Here is a 22,163-nt window from a genome sequence, read left to right as displayed (position 1 = left end):
ATAACTTGATAAAGTGCAGTGTTCGAAAAAATTGTCTACTTTCATTTCATACTCCTCTAAGCAATGGACAGCCCTGTCTCCCTCTAGTGGAGAAATGTTTCAAGTGTCACATTTATTTAAAGATTCATCCTTTTTTACACAACAGCTACAAGTATGATGTATCCCATAACAGTCCCACAGGGTAAATTAAATTGTTCAGCTATGGGACACCCTTTTATCTTACCACAAAGACCCCTCTGTGTCCTTGGAGTGCTCCTATTGACATGCCTCTCCTGTAATTACCATGAGAAAGGCAATGGAAAGGTCCGATTCCACTCTTTGGTATACTGTTCGCCTCTGTGGGGTCTGTCAATCAAATAATAAAAAATAAAAATATGAAGATAAGATTAACATGGATCATTTTATTGTAAGATATAATCTTTAAATTATATTTAAGTTGCTTGCTCTTATATATATATATATATATATATATATATATATATATATATATATATATATATATATATATATATATATATAATTATTATTATTATTATAATTTTAAATTTAAATGTTATAGAAAAATATTAAATACAAATTTAAAAAAAGGGAAAAATTTAGTTTCAATTTCTAGGTTGTAATTATTTTGCTTGAATTTAATTGTATTGTCTTTCAATTTCTAAATATGTTTGGTGACTAAAATATCTTAAATATATCTGTTTAATAAATCTGTTTTGTTTAAATGCACCATAAAAAAAAAAGTAATCTTCAAAATGGGGTGTACTAGATTATGCTGAGTGCTGTACATACATGTATGCATGCATGCATACACACAAGCAACATATACCAAGACTTTAAGTTAATATTATTACTATTATTATATAATATTTAAGTTAATTATCACAATAATAAAAAAATATTAATAAAGTAATAACAAATATAAGAGGATAATGGATCCTTAAAAATGTCTAAATTATCGTTATACCCTTATGTTGAACAGGCTCAGACCTTTAAGTGCATGTTTTATTTGCATTATTACATTTGTTGGACAATATAGTTAGATTGTATTATAATTATCAGTTATAATATTACTATTATTTTTCCAGTTCGATGTTTATGTAAAACATATTTTATTTTAATGTGTAATATTTATTTTACTTCAAAAATGTCACTGAAGTGAGTTCAGAAGTTTTTTATTTATTCAAGTATGTTGAATGTTTCTTCACAACAAAGCATTGTTGAACCAATTCTTTTTTTATTTGTTCAGATGGAAAACTAAGAAAATGTATCTTGGACTGCTCAAGGAAATTATTTAAAAAAAGAAATAAAATAATTTCGTCCAAAAATGTGCTCTTTTTGCCTGAGGGTTAAGTCAAAACCTCCATTTGTTGGAATGGAAATCCTTATAAATGATACTGAATGAAAATCTAATCTATTATTCACAAACTACTATGATTGGTGCAGCCCCATCAACGCAGAGAAAAGTGACAAACACCACGTGACTCCACCGCCAACAAGACACTTCTGAAGCTTCCTGGACCGAAATGTAGAAATGAAAGGGAATTGGAAAAAAACGTCAAAAAGCCATTTATTGTATTGTACGCAGTAAATAACTAAAATGTCTAACAGTTAAATGCGCACATATCTTTAACACTGAATACCGCGCACATTCAGGCTTCCCCCAACACAAACACTCTGCGTGTCAGTGTATATTTCTATGAGAAATACATATTTCCAGTGCAGACCACGAGAACGACCGGGACCTACAGTGCGTCACTGCCTGCGCGCGTCCCCGCCTCTTCAACTACGTACATGCCTGCTCATCTGTCGCCCTCCCTGCGTAATAACGGACGGGTACTTCCTCGCTCCCAGTCAAAAAGCCACTCTAGTATTCACCATCTTCTCTAGGGGGTTGACGGCTAGAGAACGCGACTGTATCGCTATGCGCCGAGCAATATAATCTGCCATTGTTCGGTGCACGCGCTCGTGTTTACAGCATCCCTCGGTCAGCGCGTGGGACATTGATTCAGGGTAAAAAGAAGCCCTTTCGGTTTTACCATGGCAAGCGACGTGCTCCACAGATTCATCTGCCTTTGTCGATATCTACAGGATCCCTGCCATGTTGCCAGATTCCAGAAGCTCTGCGGGGTCCGCGGGACGTTTGCGAAAAAAGCAGCCGAGAACGACGACAAGCTGTCGGTCAACGGGGCTTGCGCGGGGCAGCGTCAGGGAGCGCGCGAGGCTAGTGGAGACTCGGCGGACAGACTTCCGGGCCAAAGGCTGAGGAAAAGTTTAAATGTTAAGCAGGACGAGTGTGCCCACAATGGACCCGCAGACACTGACCCTAAAGGCACAGTGAAGCCCCTGCGCAGGAACTCGCTGACCGGTGATGTTGGCCAGGAGTTCATCATCGAGAACAAGTTTCTCTTCTATCTCTTCACCATCGGCACCGAGCTGGGCAACGAGATGTTCTTCATCGTCTTCTTCCCCTTCCTCATGTGGAATGTTGACCCGTATGTGAGCCGGCAGCTGATCGTTGTGTGGGCCTGGGTGCTGTTCCTCGGACAGTCTACGAAAGATGTGGTGCGCTGGACCCGTCCCGCTTCTCCTCCGGTGGTCAAGGTGGAGGTCTTCTACAATTCGGAGTACAGCATGCCCTCCACACACGCCATGTCCGGCACCGCGCTGCCCTTCTCTCTCTTTCTGCTCACTTGCAGCCGGTGGGAGGTACAGTAATGCTTCTCTCTTTCCACACTCACAACTAATCGATCCTCATACTCGCACCTGAGGCAGGTGAAAGTTGACTTGGCCAATTGTTTTAACTGTTTTCCTGAACAACAAATAGCTTTCAATAATATTTCCTAATTGTTCCTAATTGTTTTAATTATAATTCTTAATAATAATAATTATTTATTTATTTTGTCTACATGCTATGAACTTTGCATTAGCATCTTGTGGGATCTTTTCAATTACCCTTACAAAAATGTTTAATACATGATCATTACTGTACAGTGGCGTAGCGCAAAATGCGGAGGCCCCCCTGCAGGGATCACCGATGGGGCCCCCAGTTTTCAAGGGGGTCGGGGGGGTTTGGGGGCGGCAGAGCCAGAGTTATACACATATATCTATGATCGGGAGTTTCCCTGGATGTTAGTATTTTTATTATTTTTTTTCAATTATGAAAATTCTAATTTTACATCACTTTTCTACATCGATGGATCAGTGACCGCACAGTATGGAACAAAATCAATGCCTAAAGTCTTGAATTAAAAAGCTTGTTGAATATCACAAACTGAAAAAAATAATACACCGTATTAACAAGTTCGTCAATCATTTCATTCATTCATCAATTCATTCATTTTCCTTCTGCTTTGTCTCTATTTTAGAGGAAAAGATAATCTGGACAAACTAAAGACATTTTGCAAACGTTTAACCGTGGCAGAACCCCAAAAACTAGAAAAAAAAAAGAAGAAGAGAAAGACGATAGCAAAGTGATAGCTAAAAAGGAAAAATAGAAATATTAATTTAGAATCACGGATGACTTATTTAAGCGCAATAGCCCAAATACATGTCATAAAATAATAATAATAACAATCATAATTTAAATAATGAAATTATAACCTATCCCAATCCTGACATAGCTGCGTTTAAATAATAACTGAAGACGCTCCTTTAATGCATTCGCACGTTTTGTTAAATTATTTTAAATTAGACACGCCATCCATAACCAACCTTAAATCATACCTGAACACTGTTTAACAGTTCCAAGTAAACTGTTTTGTGACATCCTGATAAAATCTCTCTGGTTTTGAAAATCTTTGTTCGTAATTGTTCTTAGCCCTGTCAATGTTTATCTATTTTGTATTATTATTATAATATTTCCTCTCCTTTTTCTCTTACGTTTATATTCTTTAGCTGTCAATATAATATTTCGCGACTATGGAAGAAAGAGTTAATAAAGATAGACAATGTGTAACATCATATTCATCAAAAGACGGTTTATGTGCAAGTAACCGCACCGGTCCGAGCAGAGAGCGAGCCAGCATGGGAGACAAGCTCCGATAAGATTGCAGAACAACGTCTGTCCCTGGATCCGAGGAGTGAGCTTTACGCGATCACCAGCTGGCTTCCGTTACATAAGGGCAAATATAGATGACTAAAACCTCATTTATTCATTTTACTCATACTTTTTATTATTTATAATGTCCAAGGCATTGATATTAAAATTAAATGCTACTTTTTTGCCTTTATTAGCCTTTTTCTCGCCTGTTTACTGGGGAGTCGGGGTTCAATCTTCAACTGGCTGGCAGGAGCCGCCAGTGGCGGGTCACATGACCTGCCACTGGCTGGTGGCAGCCGCCAGTGTCCAACTGTCAGGTAGCATGACCTGCCAGTGGCAGCGCATTTTACCCGGCAGTTGACAACTGGCAGCCAGAGCCTGGTTGGTGGCCTTCAACAACTGGCTGGTGGGTCAGGTGTCCTATTAGTGGCTGCTTGGTGGAAATTAACAACTGACTGGTGGGTCAGGTGTCCTACCAGTGGCTGTTTGGTGGACATTAACAACTGGCTGGTGGGTCAGGTGTCCTACCAGTGGCTGTTTGGTGGACATTAACAACTGGCTGGTGGGTCAGGTGTCCTACCAGTGGCTGTTTGGTGGCCATTAACAACTGGCTGGTGAGTCAGGCGTCCTACCAGGGGCTGCTTGGTAGCAGTTGGCAACTGGTAGGTCATATGACCTTTCATTTCATCAAATGTGTTAACAATAAACAATATGAACATTTTTACAGATTTATTCTTAATGATGGTAATTTCTGAATGTTTATTACAAATAAAGTGTGCTCAAATCTACAAAATATGGAGGTCTGAGTTTGCTTCCCTTGCTTTTTTTAATTTCTCTGAAAGTAATATAATGGAGCTTTTCATTTAGGCATTGGACACATTAAACTAGTTAATCAGACACAGCACTGAAATAGCTGTCAATACAACTGGCTGGTACTAACGTCTACCCAAGCAGCTCAGTTTAACAGTGCTTAAGCCCTCTGAGTGTGGCGTCTAATTAGCACTCTCTTTCTGGGAAATCAAATTATTAATTTATGAAATGTATAGTCTTCATGGTATTCTGGTTTACATACCTTATATTTGCAGCAAAAAAATTCCAAACAAGGTTTTCAAATGACCCTTTAACAGACTGGTGGGATATTGACGCTAATCAACTTGCAGTCTCCAGCCAGTTAGCTCAGAGTTTAACGCGTTCACTTTCTCTTTCTCTGCAGCTGTTTACATTGATTTACCATCATGAATATAATCTTCTGGACCCTTTCTATTATAAATTGGGCATATTAGTCAGGTTTATTCCAGATACAGTGCTCAAAATTGCCATGATTACAACTGGCTGGTCACGCGCTGCTCCACCAGCGCACGCGCAGGTAATGCGTAAGCGCGATCACTATCTTAGTCTGGCGCGTGTCCTCGCGCTCTCTTCCAGATGAATTACATTTTTAATTCATGAAATGTGTATTCTTTTGTGTACACTTGTTTAGACATTTATAGCAGTGTTTCCTCAAAGAAACGCTTCAAACAGCCCTTAAACTGACCGGTGGGTTTGCAGCACTCTGCGTCACCAGCCAGTTAGCTCGGAGTTTTACGCGTTCACTTTCTCTTTCTCTGCAGCTGTTTACATTGATTTACCATCATGAATATAATCTTTTGGACCCTTTCTATTATAAATTGGACATATTAGTCAGGTTTATTCCAGATACAGTGCTCAAAATTGCCTTCATTACAACTGGCTGGTCACGCCCTCCCATTGGTCCACCAGCACACGCGCTGGTTATGCGTAAGCGCGAGCACTATCTTAGACGGGCGCGTGTCCTCGCGCTCTCTTCCAAAGATATTATATTTTTAATTCATGAAATGTGTATTATTTTGTGTACATTTGTTTAGACCTTTGCAGGCTTGCAGCAGTGCTTCCTCAAATAAGCGCTTCAAACAGCCCTTAAACTGATCGGTGGGTTTGCAGCACTCTGCGTCACCAGCCAGTTAGCTCGGAGTTTTACGCGTTCACTTTCTCTTTCTCTGCAGCTGTTTACATTGATTTACCATCATGAATATAATCTTTTGGACCCTTTCTATTATAAATTGGGCATATTAGTCAGGTTTATTCCAGATACAGTGCTCAAAATTGCCATGATTACAACTGGCTGGTCACGCCCTCCCCATGCACGCGCTGGTTATGCGTAAGCGCGATCACTATCTTAGTCTGGCGCGTGTCCTCGCGCTCTCTTCCAGATGAATTACATTTTTAATTCATGAAATGTGTATTCTTTTTTGTACACTTGTTTAGACATTTATAGCAGTGTTTCCTCAAAGAAGCGCTTCAAACAGCCCTTAAACTGACCGGTGGGTTTGCAACACTCTGCGTCACCAGCCAGTTAGCCCGGAGTTTAACGCGTTCACTTTCTTTTTCTCTGCAGCTGTTTACATTGATTTACCATCATGAATATAATCTTCTGGACCCTTTCTATTATAAATTGGGCATATTAGTCAGGTTTATTCCAGATACAGTGCTCAAAATTGCCATGATTACAACTGGCTGGTCACGCCCTCCCCATGCACGCGCTGGTTATGCATAAGCGCGATCACTATCTTAGTCTGGCGCGTGTCCTCGCGCTCTCTTCCAGATGAATTACATTTTTAATTCATGAAATGTGTATTCTTTTGTGTCTACTTGTTTAGACATTTATAGCAGTGTTTCCTCAAAGAAGCGCTTCAAACAGCCCTTAAACTGACCGGTGGGTTTGCAACACTCGCTGCGTCACCAGCCAGGTAGCCCGGAGTTTAACGCGTTCACTTTCTCTTTCTCTGCAGCTGTTTACATTGATTTACCATCATGAATATAATCTTCTGGACCCTTTCTATTATAAATTGGGCATATTAGTCAGGTTTATTCCAGATACAGTGCTCAAAATTGACATGATTACAACTGGCTGGTCACGCCCTCCCAGCTCCGCCAGTGCACTCGCGCTCAGATTTTGACGCTTGTCTTAGCACTCTCAATACAAGCAATCAATATTTCATGTACAATATTTTTTTATACTTTAAAGTCTATTGCGTTACATCAGTGATATTTCTAGCAAATTCATCACAGACAAGGTCAAACGACCCTTAAACAGACTGGTGGGTTATGGACGCTCAGCTTCAGTCGGCAGACAGTCAGCACCGTGTAGGCTATTACTTTCTCTGCAGCTTTATGACAATGCATAGATAATTACCAACACGTTGAATTACAATACAAATAGCAGATTTACTCAATAAATGCAACGATAATATCCACTGATTTTATATAGTCAATCTAATGAACTCATAAACAATTTAAAATGCAACAAATATTTGTTTGGGCTCAAACTACAAAACTAGATTTATAACATATTTTAGTATCAGTTTTGCTTAAGTTGCACACTAGTTTGATAATGTATAAAGATCTCTTTATATAAATCATGCTGAAAAGCAAATAGGTTAGGCAGCATGATACCAGGGGCTTCGGAGTACACATGAAAATACATGAATAACACCCATCTTGAAAAGCATACACTCATGGCAATTTTGAGCACTGTATCTGGAATAAACCTGACTAATATGCCCAATTTATAATAGAAAGGGTCCAAAAGATTATATTCATGATGGTAAATCAATGTAAACAGCTGCAGAGAAAGAGAAAGTGAACGCGTTAAACTCCGGGCTACCTGGCTGGTGACGCAGAGTGCTGCGAACCCACCGGTCAGTTTAAGGGCTGTTTGAAGCGCTTCTTTGAGGAAACACTGCTGTAAATGTCTAAACAAGTGTACACAAAAGAATACACATTTCATGAATTAAAAATGTAATTCATCTGGAAGAGAGCGCGAGGACACGCGCCAGACTAAGATAGTGATCGCGCTTACGCATAACCAGCGCGTGCGTGGGGAGGGCGTGACCAGCCAGTTGTAATCATGGCAATTTTGAGCACTGTATCTGGAATAAACCTGACTAATATGCCCAATTTATAATAGAAAGGGTCCAAAAGATTATATTCATGATGGTAAATCAATGTAAACAGCTGCAGAGAAAGAGAAAGTGAACGCGTAAAACTCCGAGCTAACTGGCTGGTGACGCAGAGTGCTGCAAACCCACCGGTCAGTTTAAGGGCTGTTTGAAGCGCTTCTTTGAGGAAACACTGCTGTAAATGTCTAAACAAGTGTACACAAAAGAATACACATTTCATGAATTAAAAATGTAATTCATCTGGAAGAGAGCGCGAGGACACGCGCCCGTCTAAGATAGTTCTCGCGCTTACGCATAACAAGCGCGTGCGCTGGTGGACCATGGGGAGGGCGTGACCAGCCAGTTGTAATCATGGCAATTTTGAGCACTGTATCTGGAATAAACCTGACTAATATGTCCAATTTATAATAGAAAGGGTCCAGAAGATTATATTCATGATGGTAAATCAATGTAAACAGCTGTAGAGAAAGAGAAAGTGAACGCGGTAAACTCCGGGCTAACTGGCTGGTGACGCAGCGAGTGTTGCAAACCCACCGGTCAGTTTAAGGGCTGTTTGAAGCGTTTCTTTGAGAAAACACTGCTATAAATGTCTAAACAAGTGTACACAAAAGAATACACATTTCATGAATTAAAGATGTAATTCATCGGGAAGAGAGCGCAAGGACACGCGCCAGACTAAGATAGTGATCGCGCTTACGCATTACCTGCGCGTGCGCTGGTGGAGCTGCGCGTGACCAGCCAGTTGTAATCATGGCAATTTTGAGCACTGTATCTGGAATAAACCTGACTAATATGCCCAATTTATAATAGAAAGGGTCCAGAAGATTATATTCATGATGATAAATCAATGTAAACAGCTGCAGAGAAAGAGAAAGTGAACGCGTTAAACTCTGAGCTAACTGGCTGGAGACTGCAAGTTGATTAGCGTCAATATCCCACCAGTCTGTTAAAGGGTCATTTGAAAACCTTATTTCGAATATTTTTGCTGCAAATATAAGGTATGTAAACCAGAATACCATGAAGACTATACATTTCATAAATTAATAATTTGATTCCCCAGAAAGAGAGTGCTAATTAGACGCCACACTCAGAGGGCTTAAGCACTGTTAAACTGAGCTGCTTGGGTAGACCTTACCTGCTACCAAGCAGCCCCTGGTAGGACACCTGACCCACTAGCCAGTTGTTAATGGCGACCAAGCAGTCACTGGTAGGACACCTGACCCACCAGCCAGTTGTTAATATGTCTTCCAACCAGGCTCTGGCTGCCATTTGTCAACTGCCGGGTAAAATGCGGCTGCCACTGGCAGGTCATGCTACCCGACAGTTGGACACTGGCGGCTGCCACCAGCCAGTGGCAGGTCACGTGACCCGCCACTGGCGGCTCCTGCCAGCCAGTTGAAGATTGAACCCCTACTGTTACTGGGTTAAAAATCTTACATTATTCCATCTCCACCTGCTGGTGAAAGCTAGAGCAGCTGGCGATCTTCAATCTGCAATCTATTGCTTCTCCTGCAGTTCCCGGATGTAATGTTGAATTTTAACAGTCGAATTTGATCCACTGAATTTATGGAAGCGAATATTAGAACTGAAATAAAATGAACTGAAAATTACCTTTTGAATATTATACATCGTATTTTTAAAGGGTATTGAATATTTTTTAAGTGAAATCTGAAAATTGAATATGAATTATTGAATTTTTAAGTATGAAAACGTGTTTGAAATATTTTTCGTTGAAATATTCACAGCTTAAATAAACAGATATGTTAAAATTCAGGACCTAAAAATACAAACCCTGGAATTCAAGTCATTAAAATGCAAGAACTTGTTAATACGGTGTATTATTTTTTTCAGTTTGTGATATTCAACAAGCTTTTTAATTCAAGACTTTAGGCATTGATTTTGTTCCATAGCACAGGCATTCCTGACAAAAAGCTTGTGTTTGTGTGTACAGAAATGTACTATTCACCCTCCCTGTTAAATCTGATCTAATCATGTCCTGAAATACAGCTCCTCTCCTGCTTTCACTTCTCATACTGACGGAGGGAGCGATTCGTTTGTGAATGAATCTCCATTATGAACGACTCGTTCACTCGCCGACAATAACACAAGTTTCTGGCAGCGCAGCATCTCGTTGTCATTTCTTTTTCATTGTTTGCTGATTTTATTCAACAAAACTAGCATAAGCCGAGTGTTTAGTGCGAATTTGAGCTACTTTGCCTTATGCTGAATGCAGTAAGTGGCTGTATTATCAATAACCTGACCTGTTTAGCACAAATTTCAGAACATACAAAAACGTAAAAAACTTAATCCTACCTATTGATTGTTCTGCCTTTGTGCTTTGTTTTCTTTGTTTGCTCGTTACTACACTCGTAGACAGCGCTACAGTCCCGCATCTTCACGTAATAACACTTGTCTAGTGCGGTTGAATGACATTTGTCCTGGGAGCACTGTACCAATGTGGCGGCGCTATTGACGCATGCTCAGGGTCCCTATGCGATATCTAGTGTATATATCTATGTCACAAATTGAGGTGCGGGAAAAGGAGGCGAAGTGGAGCGACAACGCGGGGAATCCTTCACAAACTGAGGAGCGATCACAAACCGAAAGCGGCGAGAGCGTCAAAGTAGCCAGAAGTCATTAATTTTTTAACGAGAACCGGTGGCGAGAAACTTCATTGGCTATGACGCAGTTCGGCGGCAAGCAATCAGAATGAAGTAGTCCACCGCTTGAGAGGTGTTCAGAGAACACAGACCTGTGAACTTTGGTTCCGTCCACAGTTGTTCCCAAGAGTTTGATTATTGCGGTTCCTGGATTTTAAATTATTGAAAATTGCGACGACGTGGGGCCCCCTAATCACCCCCCCCCCCCCCCTCCGCTACGCCACTGTTACTGTAGTGCAAGTCTTTTTTCACATTTATAACCACATTGTTTCGGTACCTTGTGGCGAAATACCATGGTGTTGCAAAACCTGGCAGGGATGGTTACCATGGTTTAACTATAATACCCATGGCTTTTATTTGTAGTAAATCTATTGCTAATTTTCATACTCAATAGTACTTCATCAATACACACTAGTACTTATCCATTTGCTGTTAATCACTAAACTAACAGGAAGAAGTTTTAAAGAATTTCTTGTCGCTAACAATTGTTAATGTTAAGCAATACATTGTTTCCAGTATTTAATAATTGTTAATTTTAGTTAAGAATGCAACCACTTATTGTTGGTTTATATCAGCTCAGCTTTATTATACTGTAGCATTAGCATTAGATTTACGATCAATACTAATCAATACAAATAATTGCATATAATTGTAAAGAAGTATTTTATAGCAGTGCAGAGATGTCAAGTCTTGTTGCAGGAATGCCTCATGCTAGACTTGAGGTGACCCAGTGTGCCTTGAATGGGTACTTTTTATCTAACACATTGGTTGTCAAGTACTCATGCATGCCGGTAGACTATGCACAATTTTACCATATTCCCAAAATCGTTTTGCTTTGGACTCATATATATATATATATATATATATATATATATATATATATATATATATATATATATATATATATATATATATATATATATATATATATATATATGAGTCCAAAGCAAAACAATTATTGATAAACCTTGAAACCAGTTATCATCCCATGCCTAGATGAGTAGGCAATGCGAAAGAGTTTTTGTTTTCTTAAGCGTCATTTTTAGTGGTATAAAAATATAAAATAATTTTTTTAATTAACATTATTTTTTTGTAAATTAATTAATTAGCAGCTGGGGTGCCAGAAAAAAAAAAACATTAAATAACAGCCATTAAATTAGCGGATAAATAACTTAAAATAACGGATATGAAATTACAGAAAATTACCAGAAATTTTAACTTAGGGAATGTAACTGCATTGAACATTGAACACTTAAAAAAAAGCTTTTAGTCAATGCTCACAAATTCTCGCAGTTCCATTGAGGATTTGATAGTGTTGTTTCTAAATAGACTGTTGAAGAATGCAGCAGTTTTTTTTTTTTGTTTTTTTTTTTTAAACTTTTTTCAGTATTTTCACTTTTAGTGAGTCTTTGGAAACACTTGTAATTATTGGAATGATTACTAGGAAAAAAGGCTGCAGTTAGTAAGTATTTGGCCTCATCAAAGGCCCCTGGCATGATTGCTTAATCGGAAACTATTTTTCACACCTGGGGCAAAAAGATTTCCAGTTTTTCCACCAGTATTATTAACAGGTTCTGGTAAAGCTGAAATATGTAACAGTAAAATATATATACTTACAAGCATTCAAACATGATATTCCCAGATTACCACAACATTTAGCAAACATGTAGGCATGGGCTGGTATAGGATTCTGACTTTATGATAACCTTGGATAAAAATATAATGTCAAGATTGCTGCTCTAAAATATCTTTTTTAAATGTCTGTATATAAAAAAAACACTTTCCCCCCTTTGAATATAATCTATTTAATTTTGAGAAACATTTCAAATATTTTGGAGCAGTAAACATGTCAGGCTAAATAATTCAAATGAATCATTAACTTTCTCATCAGATTGAAAAACACAGATTTCTTTACAATTTAAAACAGCATCTTTGGATATCTTTTCTGCTGGAGACACTGTTGTCCTAAAAAATAAATAAATAAAATAAATAAATAAATAAATCTTACACATACCTCAGAAACAGTATATCAAAGTTTTGACGTCTATTTTAAGATGTTCACCGGCAACAGCTAATGTACATGTGTGCACTCTACATATGACTACTAGACGGGCCTGTAAAGGATTCTGACAATATGATAACCTTGGATTAAAATGACACGGTAAACATTTAAGAAAATTTAGAGCAGTAAACATGTCAGGCTAAATAATTCAAATGAATCTTTGACTTCTGCTGCCTTCATTAGTTTCTAAAACACAGATTTCTTTACAATTTAAAATGGCATATTTGGACATCTTTTCTGCTGAAGATACTGTTGTCATAAAACACTAAAAAACATTAATAAAAAGATCTTACGCTTATCAGGACTTGCAGCATCAAAAACTTGAAAAGCTCTTTCACTTGAGGGAAGTGACTTGTTTTTAGTTTCTGTACTAGTTCAGTTTATTCGCCAATGATTTCTGAAGTTAATGACAGTTGTTGACATGATTCCATAATGATTGAGTTTGTTCAAACGCTGATGAACACAGATAAATATCGATTTATTGATCATGAAGCAGTCTGTCCTTAGTCTAATGCATTCAGTGGAATATTTTACTTTTCAATTACTGAAGAACCCCGCCAAATCGTGGTTCCCAGAGGGGAAATAAATCCTGGCAGGACATTAATCTTCATATTTCTGCAAAATATGCAGGCTTTGTTACTTGACCACTATATGTTTGTGCATTGCACTGTGTTATTCATAAAATATGGATTTCTCCGCTGAGCTGTGTGACTCATATGTAGTTTGATTCAGAGAAATCATTACGTTCAACAGTAATTAGTGTACTATTGCTTATTATAACCGTTTTCGACACTTCTATTTATTAAAACTGAGATTTGATCTTGTTCTTCAGAAAGCTGTTCTCACTTTCCTGCATGGATGACTTATTTGTTTTCCTCCAGAAGTTTGTCTGCAGTCAGCAAAAACTGACTGATGATGTGCCATGTATCTACTGAGGACAGCTGTTTGAGCACAGAAAAAAACAGAACAGTTTATTTTCTTGCTTTCATATCCTCTTAAATTCAGCAGGAAACTAGAAACAATAGCCTCAAACATGTTTCCTCCTCCTTTAGGCTTGTTGATTTTCTGCAGATGATTTATTCAATCAAGACTGCAGATCAAGCCAGTGCAGCAATAGCAAAATATTTGTACTTAGTTCATTTGTGTTTAGCTTTATTTTAACACTTGCAGATAAGATCATACACACTAAGGGTCTTGGGTTTGTGGGAGGTACTGGTATATTACCCAAACTGCAAGAGCAAGTAAAGGAAACTTCAGCTGAATTGCAGAAACTAATAGATGAGTTCTCTCAATGATGAGAAATCCAGAGGCATTTCTGCAGATCAGCGGTTACTTCAGTCCACAACTCCTGCAACTGTGCTTTAGTCTCTCTCTCTCTCTCTTACTCTCTCTCTCTCTCTCTCTCTCTCTCTCTTAAGGAACTTTGCTCAATTATGTCCCAATAATGTAGCCTAATTTGTGTTTGATCATAATGTGCATAATGTACTCATCTTTCTGACTTGGGCCCCATTTCTGATAGGAGGATTATTGAAAACTCAGAGTATGCTAAAACTGAAGTGAAAAAAACTCTGGATTATCTGTTTTAAAATGGCAGGTGGGTGACGCAGTGGCGCAGTAGGTAGTGCTGTCGGCCCACAGCAAGAAGGTCGCTGGTTCGAGCCTCGGCTGGGTCAGTTGGCATTTCTATGTGGAGTTTGTATGTTCTCCCTGCTTTTGCATGGGTTTCCTCCGAGTGCTCTGGTTTCCCCCACAGTCCAAGGACATATGGTACAGGTGAATTGGGTAGGCTAAATTGTCCGTAGTGTATGAGAGTGTGTGGATGTTTCCCTGAGATTGGTTGCCCCTGGAAGGGCATCCGCTGCAAAAACATGCTGGATAAGTTGGCGGCTCATTCTGCTGTGGTGAACCCTGATAAATAAGGTGACTTAGCCGAAATGAAAATGAATGAATGAATGAATGAATAAAAATGGTAGGTGTGTCAAACTTTGGAAAGCAGGGTAAGTCAAGCCTGTTTCTGAAAGAGAGGAAACTTTTACTCAGTTACTGTGGTAACTTACTCTGTGAACCTAATCTCTTCTTCTTCATTCTTTTATATCACATTTTACCTGTTTTTATGTTTTGTTTTGTTTTTACGCATTTTTATTATTTGTTTTTATTTTTATTTTACTTGTTTCTTTTATTCTTGTTTATGTAAAGCACTTTGAATTGCCATTGTGTATGAAATGTGCTATATAAATAAACTTGCCTTGCCTTGCCTAATCTGGTTAGGAGGAGGTTTTATTCTATAAACTCTGAGTTTCTGTTCATCTCTTCACCTTTTTTTTTAAAGACAAAGCGGTATTTCTCGCTTTAGTCTTGGTTATTCATTGCCTACATTTTAGTCACACAAAAAACAAAGTTACGAGAATGGCTTGTTCTGTTGTAATAAATAATTAGCTAAAATTCCCTGACCTTCGACAAGGACATATACTGTAACTAGATTAATTAAATTATCACTCTAAAAACTAGTTTTTAGTACTGCTTACATTCTGAAATGTCATATCATCCTCTACCACTTGATCAATAAAAAAGGCAGACACACAAAAGTGCACTTTTTAAATCTATTCAAAACTCAATTTTAGAAATATTATCTTAAACTGATCAATGTGTGTAAAAGTGGAAACCTTAAACATCTCCGCTGAACATTAAGCCAATGTTATATGCATTGTAAATAACCCCAAGTCATTTAAGTTAGGTTTCAGTGTTAATTATTTATGCTGCTTTTAATTACTTCTCTATTTCTTTAAAAGTTGTTGTGTTTTTGTTATTTATTTGAACTCCGCTTTGCACTAAGTTATTTAGCCTATAGAGACCCTTATTTTGACGCGCGGCTTGCCGGAAGTGGTCAGGTGCGCGAGAGCGCGCAGATCACGGAAGCAAGGAGATCGGAGAAGCGCGCCTAGCACGAGGGAGACAGCGATCGCTTGCACAGAGAAATGCACGGAGCTAATGTTACATTTAAGGACTGATTTAGGAGAGATTTAATGCATATTTGAGTTTGTTTTTTGTTCTGTTCATCTTCATTGTTTGAACACCTGGTTGGAAGGGAGAACAAGCTCTTACGGTGTTGTACAGTCTTTAAGGACGGCAAATGCAACAATAAAGGCACAAAGGAGGACAGTGCAACATCAGTGCATGAGTTTAATCCTTTTATTTCTCCAACCGGGCTGTTACAGTAAGAGCTTGCACCCACTGACATTATTTGCTGATGTAAATGATGACGGATCACGGTTCCAATTTGTGCACTCCTGCAAAGGTAAACGAACAAATTGATAATGTTCAAAACAAAGAAGATGATGAAGAAATAGAAGTTCAATCTGAAGAATTAGACACAAATGTACGTCGCTCTACCCGTGAACAAACTCAGACAGACAGGATGCTTGCATATCAAAGGGAGGAGTCTCATAAAGCAGAAAGAAAGCTTATGCATGCATATGAAAAATGGAAGGCTGAGGCTCGGAAAGCAAGAAGTCAGTTGAAATTAGACATTTCTGAGAGTGAATTAGCATCACTCATAGACTCATTGGAAAAGGAAAAGGACAGTGTGATGAATGCATACATAAGGGTTAGAAGTAATGTAACTCCACCCACTGATATGAGAAGGAAAATTGATGCTTGTGATGCTGTTACTAAGGATATAGTAAAAATTGCATACGAGAGGATCTCAGGGGTAGATGGAGGCTTTGACAATGAAACCGTAAAGGGGCATTTACGTGAGCTGCTTGAACGAGACTACGCTCGCTCTGTTTATGGTTCTACTGTTTCACGCATCAGCTCCAAATCCAGTACACCTATAAGTCAACCCTCTCTGAATTCTATACTAATGGCTAAACGCATAGAAGCAGCAGCAGAGCTAGCAGCTAAGGAAGCAGAATATGCTACTGTAATAGAAGAAAGGGAGCAAAGAGAAAAATTACGACTTCTAGAAGAGAAGCAAAGAAAAGAACTTGAGGCTCAAAAAGGCGAGTTTGAAAGGCTCCAAGCGATGAAGGAGGTAAGAGCAGCTAGAGCAAGACTGGAGGTGTATGACAAGGAAGAAACTGTTGACACTGTTAATCAAGATGAAGGGCTGCAGCAACCTGTAAGCCCTCCCACGCATAAACCAGTATACTTATCCTCCGTTAATCCAACGCCTAACATTTCATTACAGAGACCCAACGCTGATGTGTCTCAATTAGCGCAGGCTGTCCAAGATAGCATAACACTAAACAGACTTCCTATGCCAGAGCCCACAGTTTTCAGTGGTGACCCCATTCACTTCATAGAGTGGAAGGCTTCATTTCAATCACTCATTGATAAAAGGCATATCTCTTCAGGAGACAAGTTATACTACCTGAAGAAGTACGTTACTGGGCCTGCTCTGAAAGTGCTAGATGGTATCTTTTACAGAAATGATGAGGAGGCTTACAAGGACGCGTGGAAGAGGCTTCTAGATCGCTACGGACAGCCATTCATCATACAACGAGCATTCAGAGAGAAACTTGCATGCTGGCCCAAAATTCAATCCAAGGACTCGGTAGGACTTCGAAATTTCTCTGATTTCTTGAACTCATGTAAGGATGCAATGCCACATGTAAAGGGACTAGAAATATTGAATGATTGCGAAGAGAATAGGAAACTTGTAAGCAAACTCCCTGATTGGGCGGCTGCCCGCTGGAATCGTCAAACCACACAAACGTTGAGTGAAACACAAGATTTTCCAACTTTTCAAGAATTCGCCCATTTCATGTCTGTTGAAGCTGAAGTTGCCTGTAATCCAGTCACATCCTTTCATGCCCTTCATGTTTCAGAACCTAACAAAGAGAAAATTTATTTCAAGGTCAGTAAACCTAAAGCTAATGTCTTCCATACAAAGACTGTCACACAGCATGATAATTCAAAGCCCACTGGAAAGGTCAATAAGCCATGTCTGTTCTGTCAAAATGGTGAACATCAAATTCATGAGTGTTCTAAATTCTCTGCAAGGTCTCTTGAAGAACGTAGACAGTTCGTAAAGGATACAAGATTGTGCTATGGATGTTTGAGGCTGGGTCACAGTGCCAAGGACTGCCGCTCCCGACATTGCTGCAACACCTGTAAGGGAAGACACCCTACCTGCCTACATGACGACAGCTTCAATAGAAAGGTGAGGTCTTCTTCTGCTCAGAGCCCAGAAAATGCCCATGAAGGAGTTGCGACAATGTCATTGAGTGTAGAATCTGGATGCACGCCTGTTAACACCTCTATGATTGTGCCAGTGTGGTTGTCCACACATAAAGAACCAGTTTCTGAGAAGCTTGTCTATGCTCTGTTAGACACACAAAGCGATTCAGTCTTTATTGAATGTGCAGTATGCAAAAGTCTTAAAGTTGACTCCTGTCCCGTGACGCTTAAACTCACTACTTTGGTTGGAAAGGACTCCTTGATGTCAAGTGAAAGGATTTCTGGTCTTCGAGTTAGAGGTTTCAATTCCTCACTGATTATAGATCTACCCCCTGCATACACCAAAGAATGCATTCCTGTGGATCGCGCACACATCCCTACAATGGAGACTGCAAGTCATTGGAAACATCTAGCCACTCTAGCAGACAAAATTCCCCCACTTCAAAATTGTGAGGTTGGACTATTGATAGGATACAATTGTTCCAGAGCGCTAGCGCCCCGAGAAGTAATTCTTGGAACGGAGAATGAACCATATGCTGTTCGCACGGACCTCGGATGGAGCATTATAGGTCCTTCCTTAACACATTTTGAGCCCCAAAGCAGTGCTGCCATGTGTCATAGAGTGTCTATCAAGGAAATACCTGCAGTAACTCCCACAGATGTGATAAAAGTGCTGGAATCTGATTTCAAGGACACAGAAGGGCACACAAAAGTGACGTCTCAGGAGGACATCATGTTTCTGAGAAAGCTGCAAGAGAATATCAGATTGAACAAGGATAGTCATCTGGAAATGCCCCAGCCATTCAGGAAAAGACCATATCTTCCAGATAACAAACCTCTTGCTGTCATAAGACTTCAACATTTGAAGAGGAGATTAATGAGGGATCAGGAGTACAGAGAGCATTATGTAACATTCATGGAGGAAGTAATAGAGAAGGGTAATGCAGAACAGGTGTTTGAGGAAGGACGAGAAGGAGAAAGATGGTACATACCACATCACGGAGTGTACCACTCGAAAAAGCCAGGGAAATTGCGTATAGTTTTTGACTGTTCAGCCAGATACAAGGGAACTAGCTTGAACGACCATCTTCTAACTGGCCCAGATCTGAGGAACAGCTTAACTGGCATCCTTTTGAGGTTCAGACAGTACCCTGTAGCCCTAATGTGTGACGTGGAGAAAATGTTCCACCAATTTCATGTAGACCATGCAGATCGTGATTATTTACGATTTCTATGGTGGAGAAATGGAGATTTCAATTCACAGCCTCAAACCTTCCGCATGACAGTGCATTTGTTTGGAGCCTCATCGTCCCCTGGATGCGCTAACTATGGGCTGAAGCATCTTGCAAGAGAAGGTGAACGTCTGTATCCTCTGGGCTCGCAATTTATTATGCAAGATTTCTACATGGATGATGGAGTTTCCAGCATTGAAAGCACAGAGAAGGCCATCAAATTGGCTGAAGAAGCTCGTCAGCTTTGTGCACTGGGAAGCTTAAGGCTTCACAAGTTTGTGTCTAATGACAAGGAAGTCTTGAAGACAATACCACCCTCAGAGTGTGCGGTAGATGTTACAGCTGTCGATCTTGCTCTCACTGATCAGCCTTTGGAAAGAGCTTTGGGCATTTACTGGAGTCTGGAACAAGACAATTTCAAATTCCATATCACTGTTAAGGACCAACCAGCAACTCGTAGAGGGATACTGTCTATAGTGGCCTCATTGTTTGATCCCTTAGGCTTTCTTGCCCCCTTTGTACTCAAAGGAAAGACCATTCTGCAAGAAATGTGCCGAAGTGGTATGGGTTGGGATGATAACTTACCCGCTGATCTACAATCAGCATGGGAACACTGGAAGGCAGATCTAGTTAACCTAGAAAAGATTGAAGTGCCTCGTTGTATTATGCCTTCTGGCTTTGGGAGAATCATAAGGAGAGAGATTCACCACTTCTCAGATGCCAGCATGAGTGGATATGGTCAGTGTTCATATCTCAGACTCGAGAACGAGCAAGGTGACATCAGTTGTTCATTGCTCATGGCAAAATCTAGAGTGGCCCCACTCAAGATCACAACAATTCCTCGGCTAGAATTGGCTGCCGCAGTGGTGTCAGTTGCAGTGAATGACATGTTGAAGGAGGAAATGAACCTGGCAGATGCAGAAGCGTTTTTCTGGACTGACTCACAAGTGGTGTTAGGCTACATAAACAATGAAGCCCGCCGTTTCAACACGTTTGTGGCAAATAGAGTACAAAGGATTCACCGCACCACAACTCCTCAACAGTGGCGGTACATTTGCTCAGATGAAAATCCAGCCGATTACGCATCGCGTGGTCTAAGTGTTAACAATCTTGTCACTTCCAACTGGTTTAGAGGACCTAAAGTTTTATGGGAAAAGCAAATACCACCACCTATGGAAATCAGCAAGCAGCTTCCAATTGGCGACCCTGAAGTCAAGAAGGTTCAGTCACTCAACACGCAAACTGTACAGTATTCATGTTTGTCAGACCGTCTCACCAAGTTGTCCTCATGGTCCAAAGCTATCCAAGCTGTTGCACGTTTAATACGTCGTGTCAGGAAAGACAAGTCACATAATCACAGTACATTGGCGGAACGGAACGATGCACAGTGTATCATAATCAAGGACTTACAGAAGCAGACATATGCAGAGGAGATAACTTTACTCTGTAAGGGCAAACGACTACCTCGCAGCAACAGACTATACAATCTTGACACCTTTGTCGACCAAGATGGATTGCTGAAGGTGGGAGGGAGACTTTGTGAGGCATCTATCCCTAATGCTGTCAAGTATCCAGTGATACTTCCGAAGGAGCACCAACTTACAAAACTTCTGATTGCTGATTGTCATGAGAAGATGGCTCATCAAGGAAAGGGAATGACTATAAATGAAATCAGATCAAGAGGATTCTGGATTACGGGAGTTAACAGGACTGTAGCTTCCTTTGTACGACAATGTGTGAGATGTCGCAAGTTACGTGGACCTACGGAAGAGCAAAAAATGGCTAACTTACCCTCAGAGCGCATAGAGCCATCCCCTCCATTCACATACAGCGGGATGGATGTTTTCGGTCCATTCATCACCTGCAAAGGTCGCAAGTCAAACAAGAGGTATGGACTTCTCTTTACCTGTTTCTGTTGCAGAGCCATCCATATTGAGATGCTGGATGACATGTCCACAGATGCCTTTATCAATGGCCTGCGTTGTTTCATCGCTATCAGAGGAGCAGTCCATCAAATAAGGTGTGATCAAGGCAGTAATTTCATTGGAGCCAAGAATGAGCTCACCAAAGCTATGGAGGAGATTGACACCAACCGTCTGGTAACATTCTTAGCGGAAAAACAGTGTGACTTTGTTTTTAATGCACCTCATTCAAGCCACACTGGTGGAGTTTGGGAAAGACAGATTAGAACTGTCAGAAGTGTTCTTCGCTCCACCCTGTCACAGTCATCTGGAAGGCTCGATGACTCTTCTCTGCGAACGTTCTTTTACGAGGCCATGTCCATTGTAAACAGTCGTCCGCTCACGGTTGATAGTCTAACTGACCCAAGTAGCCCTGAACCTCTAACCCCTAATCACCTCCTCGCTCTAAAACCTACTCAAGCCCTACCACCTCCTGGCAAATTTGTCAGGGAAGATGTGTATGCCCGTAAGAGATGGCGGCATGTCCAATACTTAGCGGAACAATTCTGGGGACGTTGGCATAAGGAGTATGTGTCTAACATCACAACAAGACAGTGCTGGCATACACCAAGAAGGAACATGCAAGTAGGAGATATTGTCTTGGAGAAGGCAGTGGATCTGCCCAGGAATGAGTGGCGCTTGGCAAGGATTATTGAGGCAGTCACTGACAAGGACGGATTGGTGAGAAGAGTGAAAATACAGTTCGGAGACAGAAATCTGGGGAAGGATGGTAAACGTCCACATAAACCATCTGTGGTGGAACGTCCAGTGCAGAAGTTAGTCCTGCTGATGGAGGCAGCCTGAACATACTGACATATCCTTTGAGTAAACAGTTCATAGTAATATATGTTTTAGTGTTGTTTACATAGTCTTAAATGGTTATAGTAGTAGTAATTATAATTCATTTAAAATCATTCGTGATTAAAAGGTTAAAGTTCATAATCACTCATGATTGGTGGGAGTGTAAATAACCCCAAGTCATTTAAGTTAGGTTTCAGTGTTAATTATTTATGCTGCTTTTAATTACTTCTCTATTTCTTTAAAAGTTGTT

General features: G+C 40.0%; 1 protein-coding gene and 1 long non-coding RNA gene across 5 annotated transcripts in view; one reads left to right on the top strand and one right to left on the bottom strand.

The window, feature by feature from the left end:
* Positions 1 to 97: 97 nt before the first annotated feature.
* Positions 98 to 2,688, bottom strand: LOC147832196 (uncharacterized). Its single transcript, XR_015518341.1, has 2 exons — positions 2,037 to 2,688; positions 98 to 345 (listed from the first exon to the last, which is right to left on the bottom strand). It is a non-coding gene; the product is annotated as an uncharacterized LOC147832196 (long non-coding RNA).
* The window catches only part of sgpp1a (sphingosine-1-phosphate phosphatase 1a), a 37,564-nt gene continuing 17,267 nt past the window's right edge, over positions 1,867 to 22,163 (top strand). For all 4 annotated transcript variants that reach the window (XR_015518278.1, XR_015518280.1, XR_015518279.1 and 1 more), the window contains exon 1: positions 1,867 to 2,706. Coding sequence is in view for 1 of the 4 variants with exons in the window: in XM_087298117.1 (XP_087154243.1) it covers positions 2,038 to 2,706 (669 nt within the window). In the remaining 3 variants the exon portion in view is untranslated. The remainder of the gene's footprint in view (positions 2,707 to 22,163) is intronic.

The sequence above is a fragment of the Danio rerio genome, chromosome 20 (assembly GCF_052040795.2).
Source record: "Danio rerio strain M-AB ecotype USA chromosome 20, GRCz13ab, whole genome shotgun sequence".
In the NCBI taxonomy this organism is placed as follows: domain Eukaryota; kingdom Metazoa; phylum Chordata; class Actinopteri; order Cypriniformes; family Danionidae; genus Danio; species Danio rerio.
The sequence above is the reverse complement of the archived record's forward strand: the minus strand, read 5'-3'. Positions and strand labels throughout refer to the sequence as shown.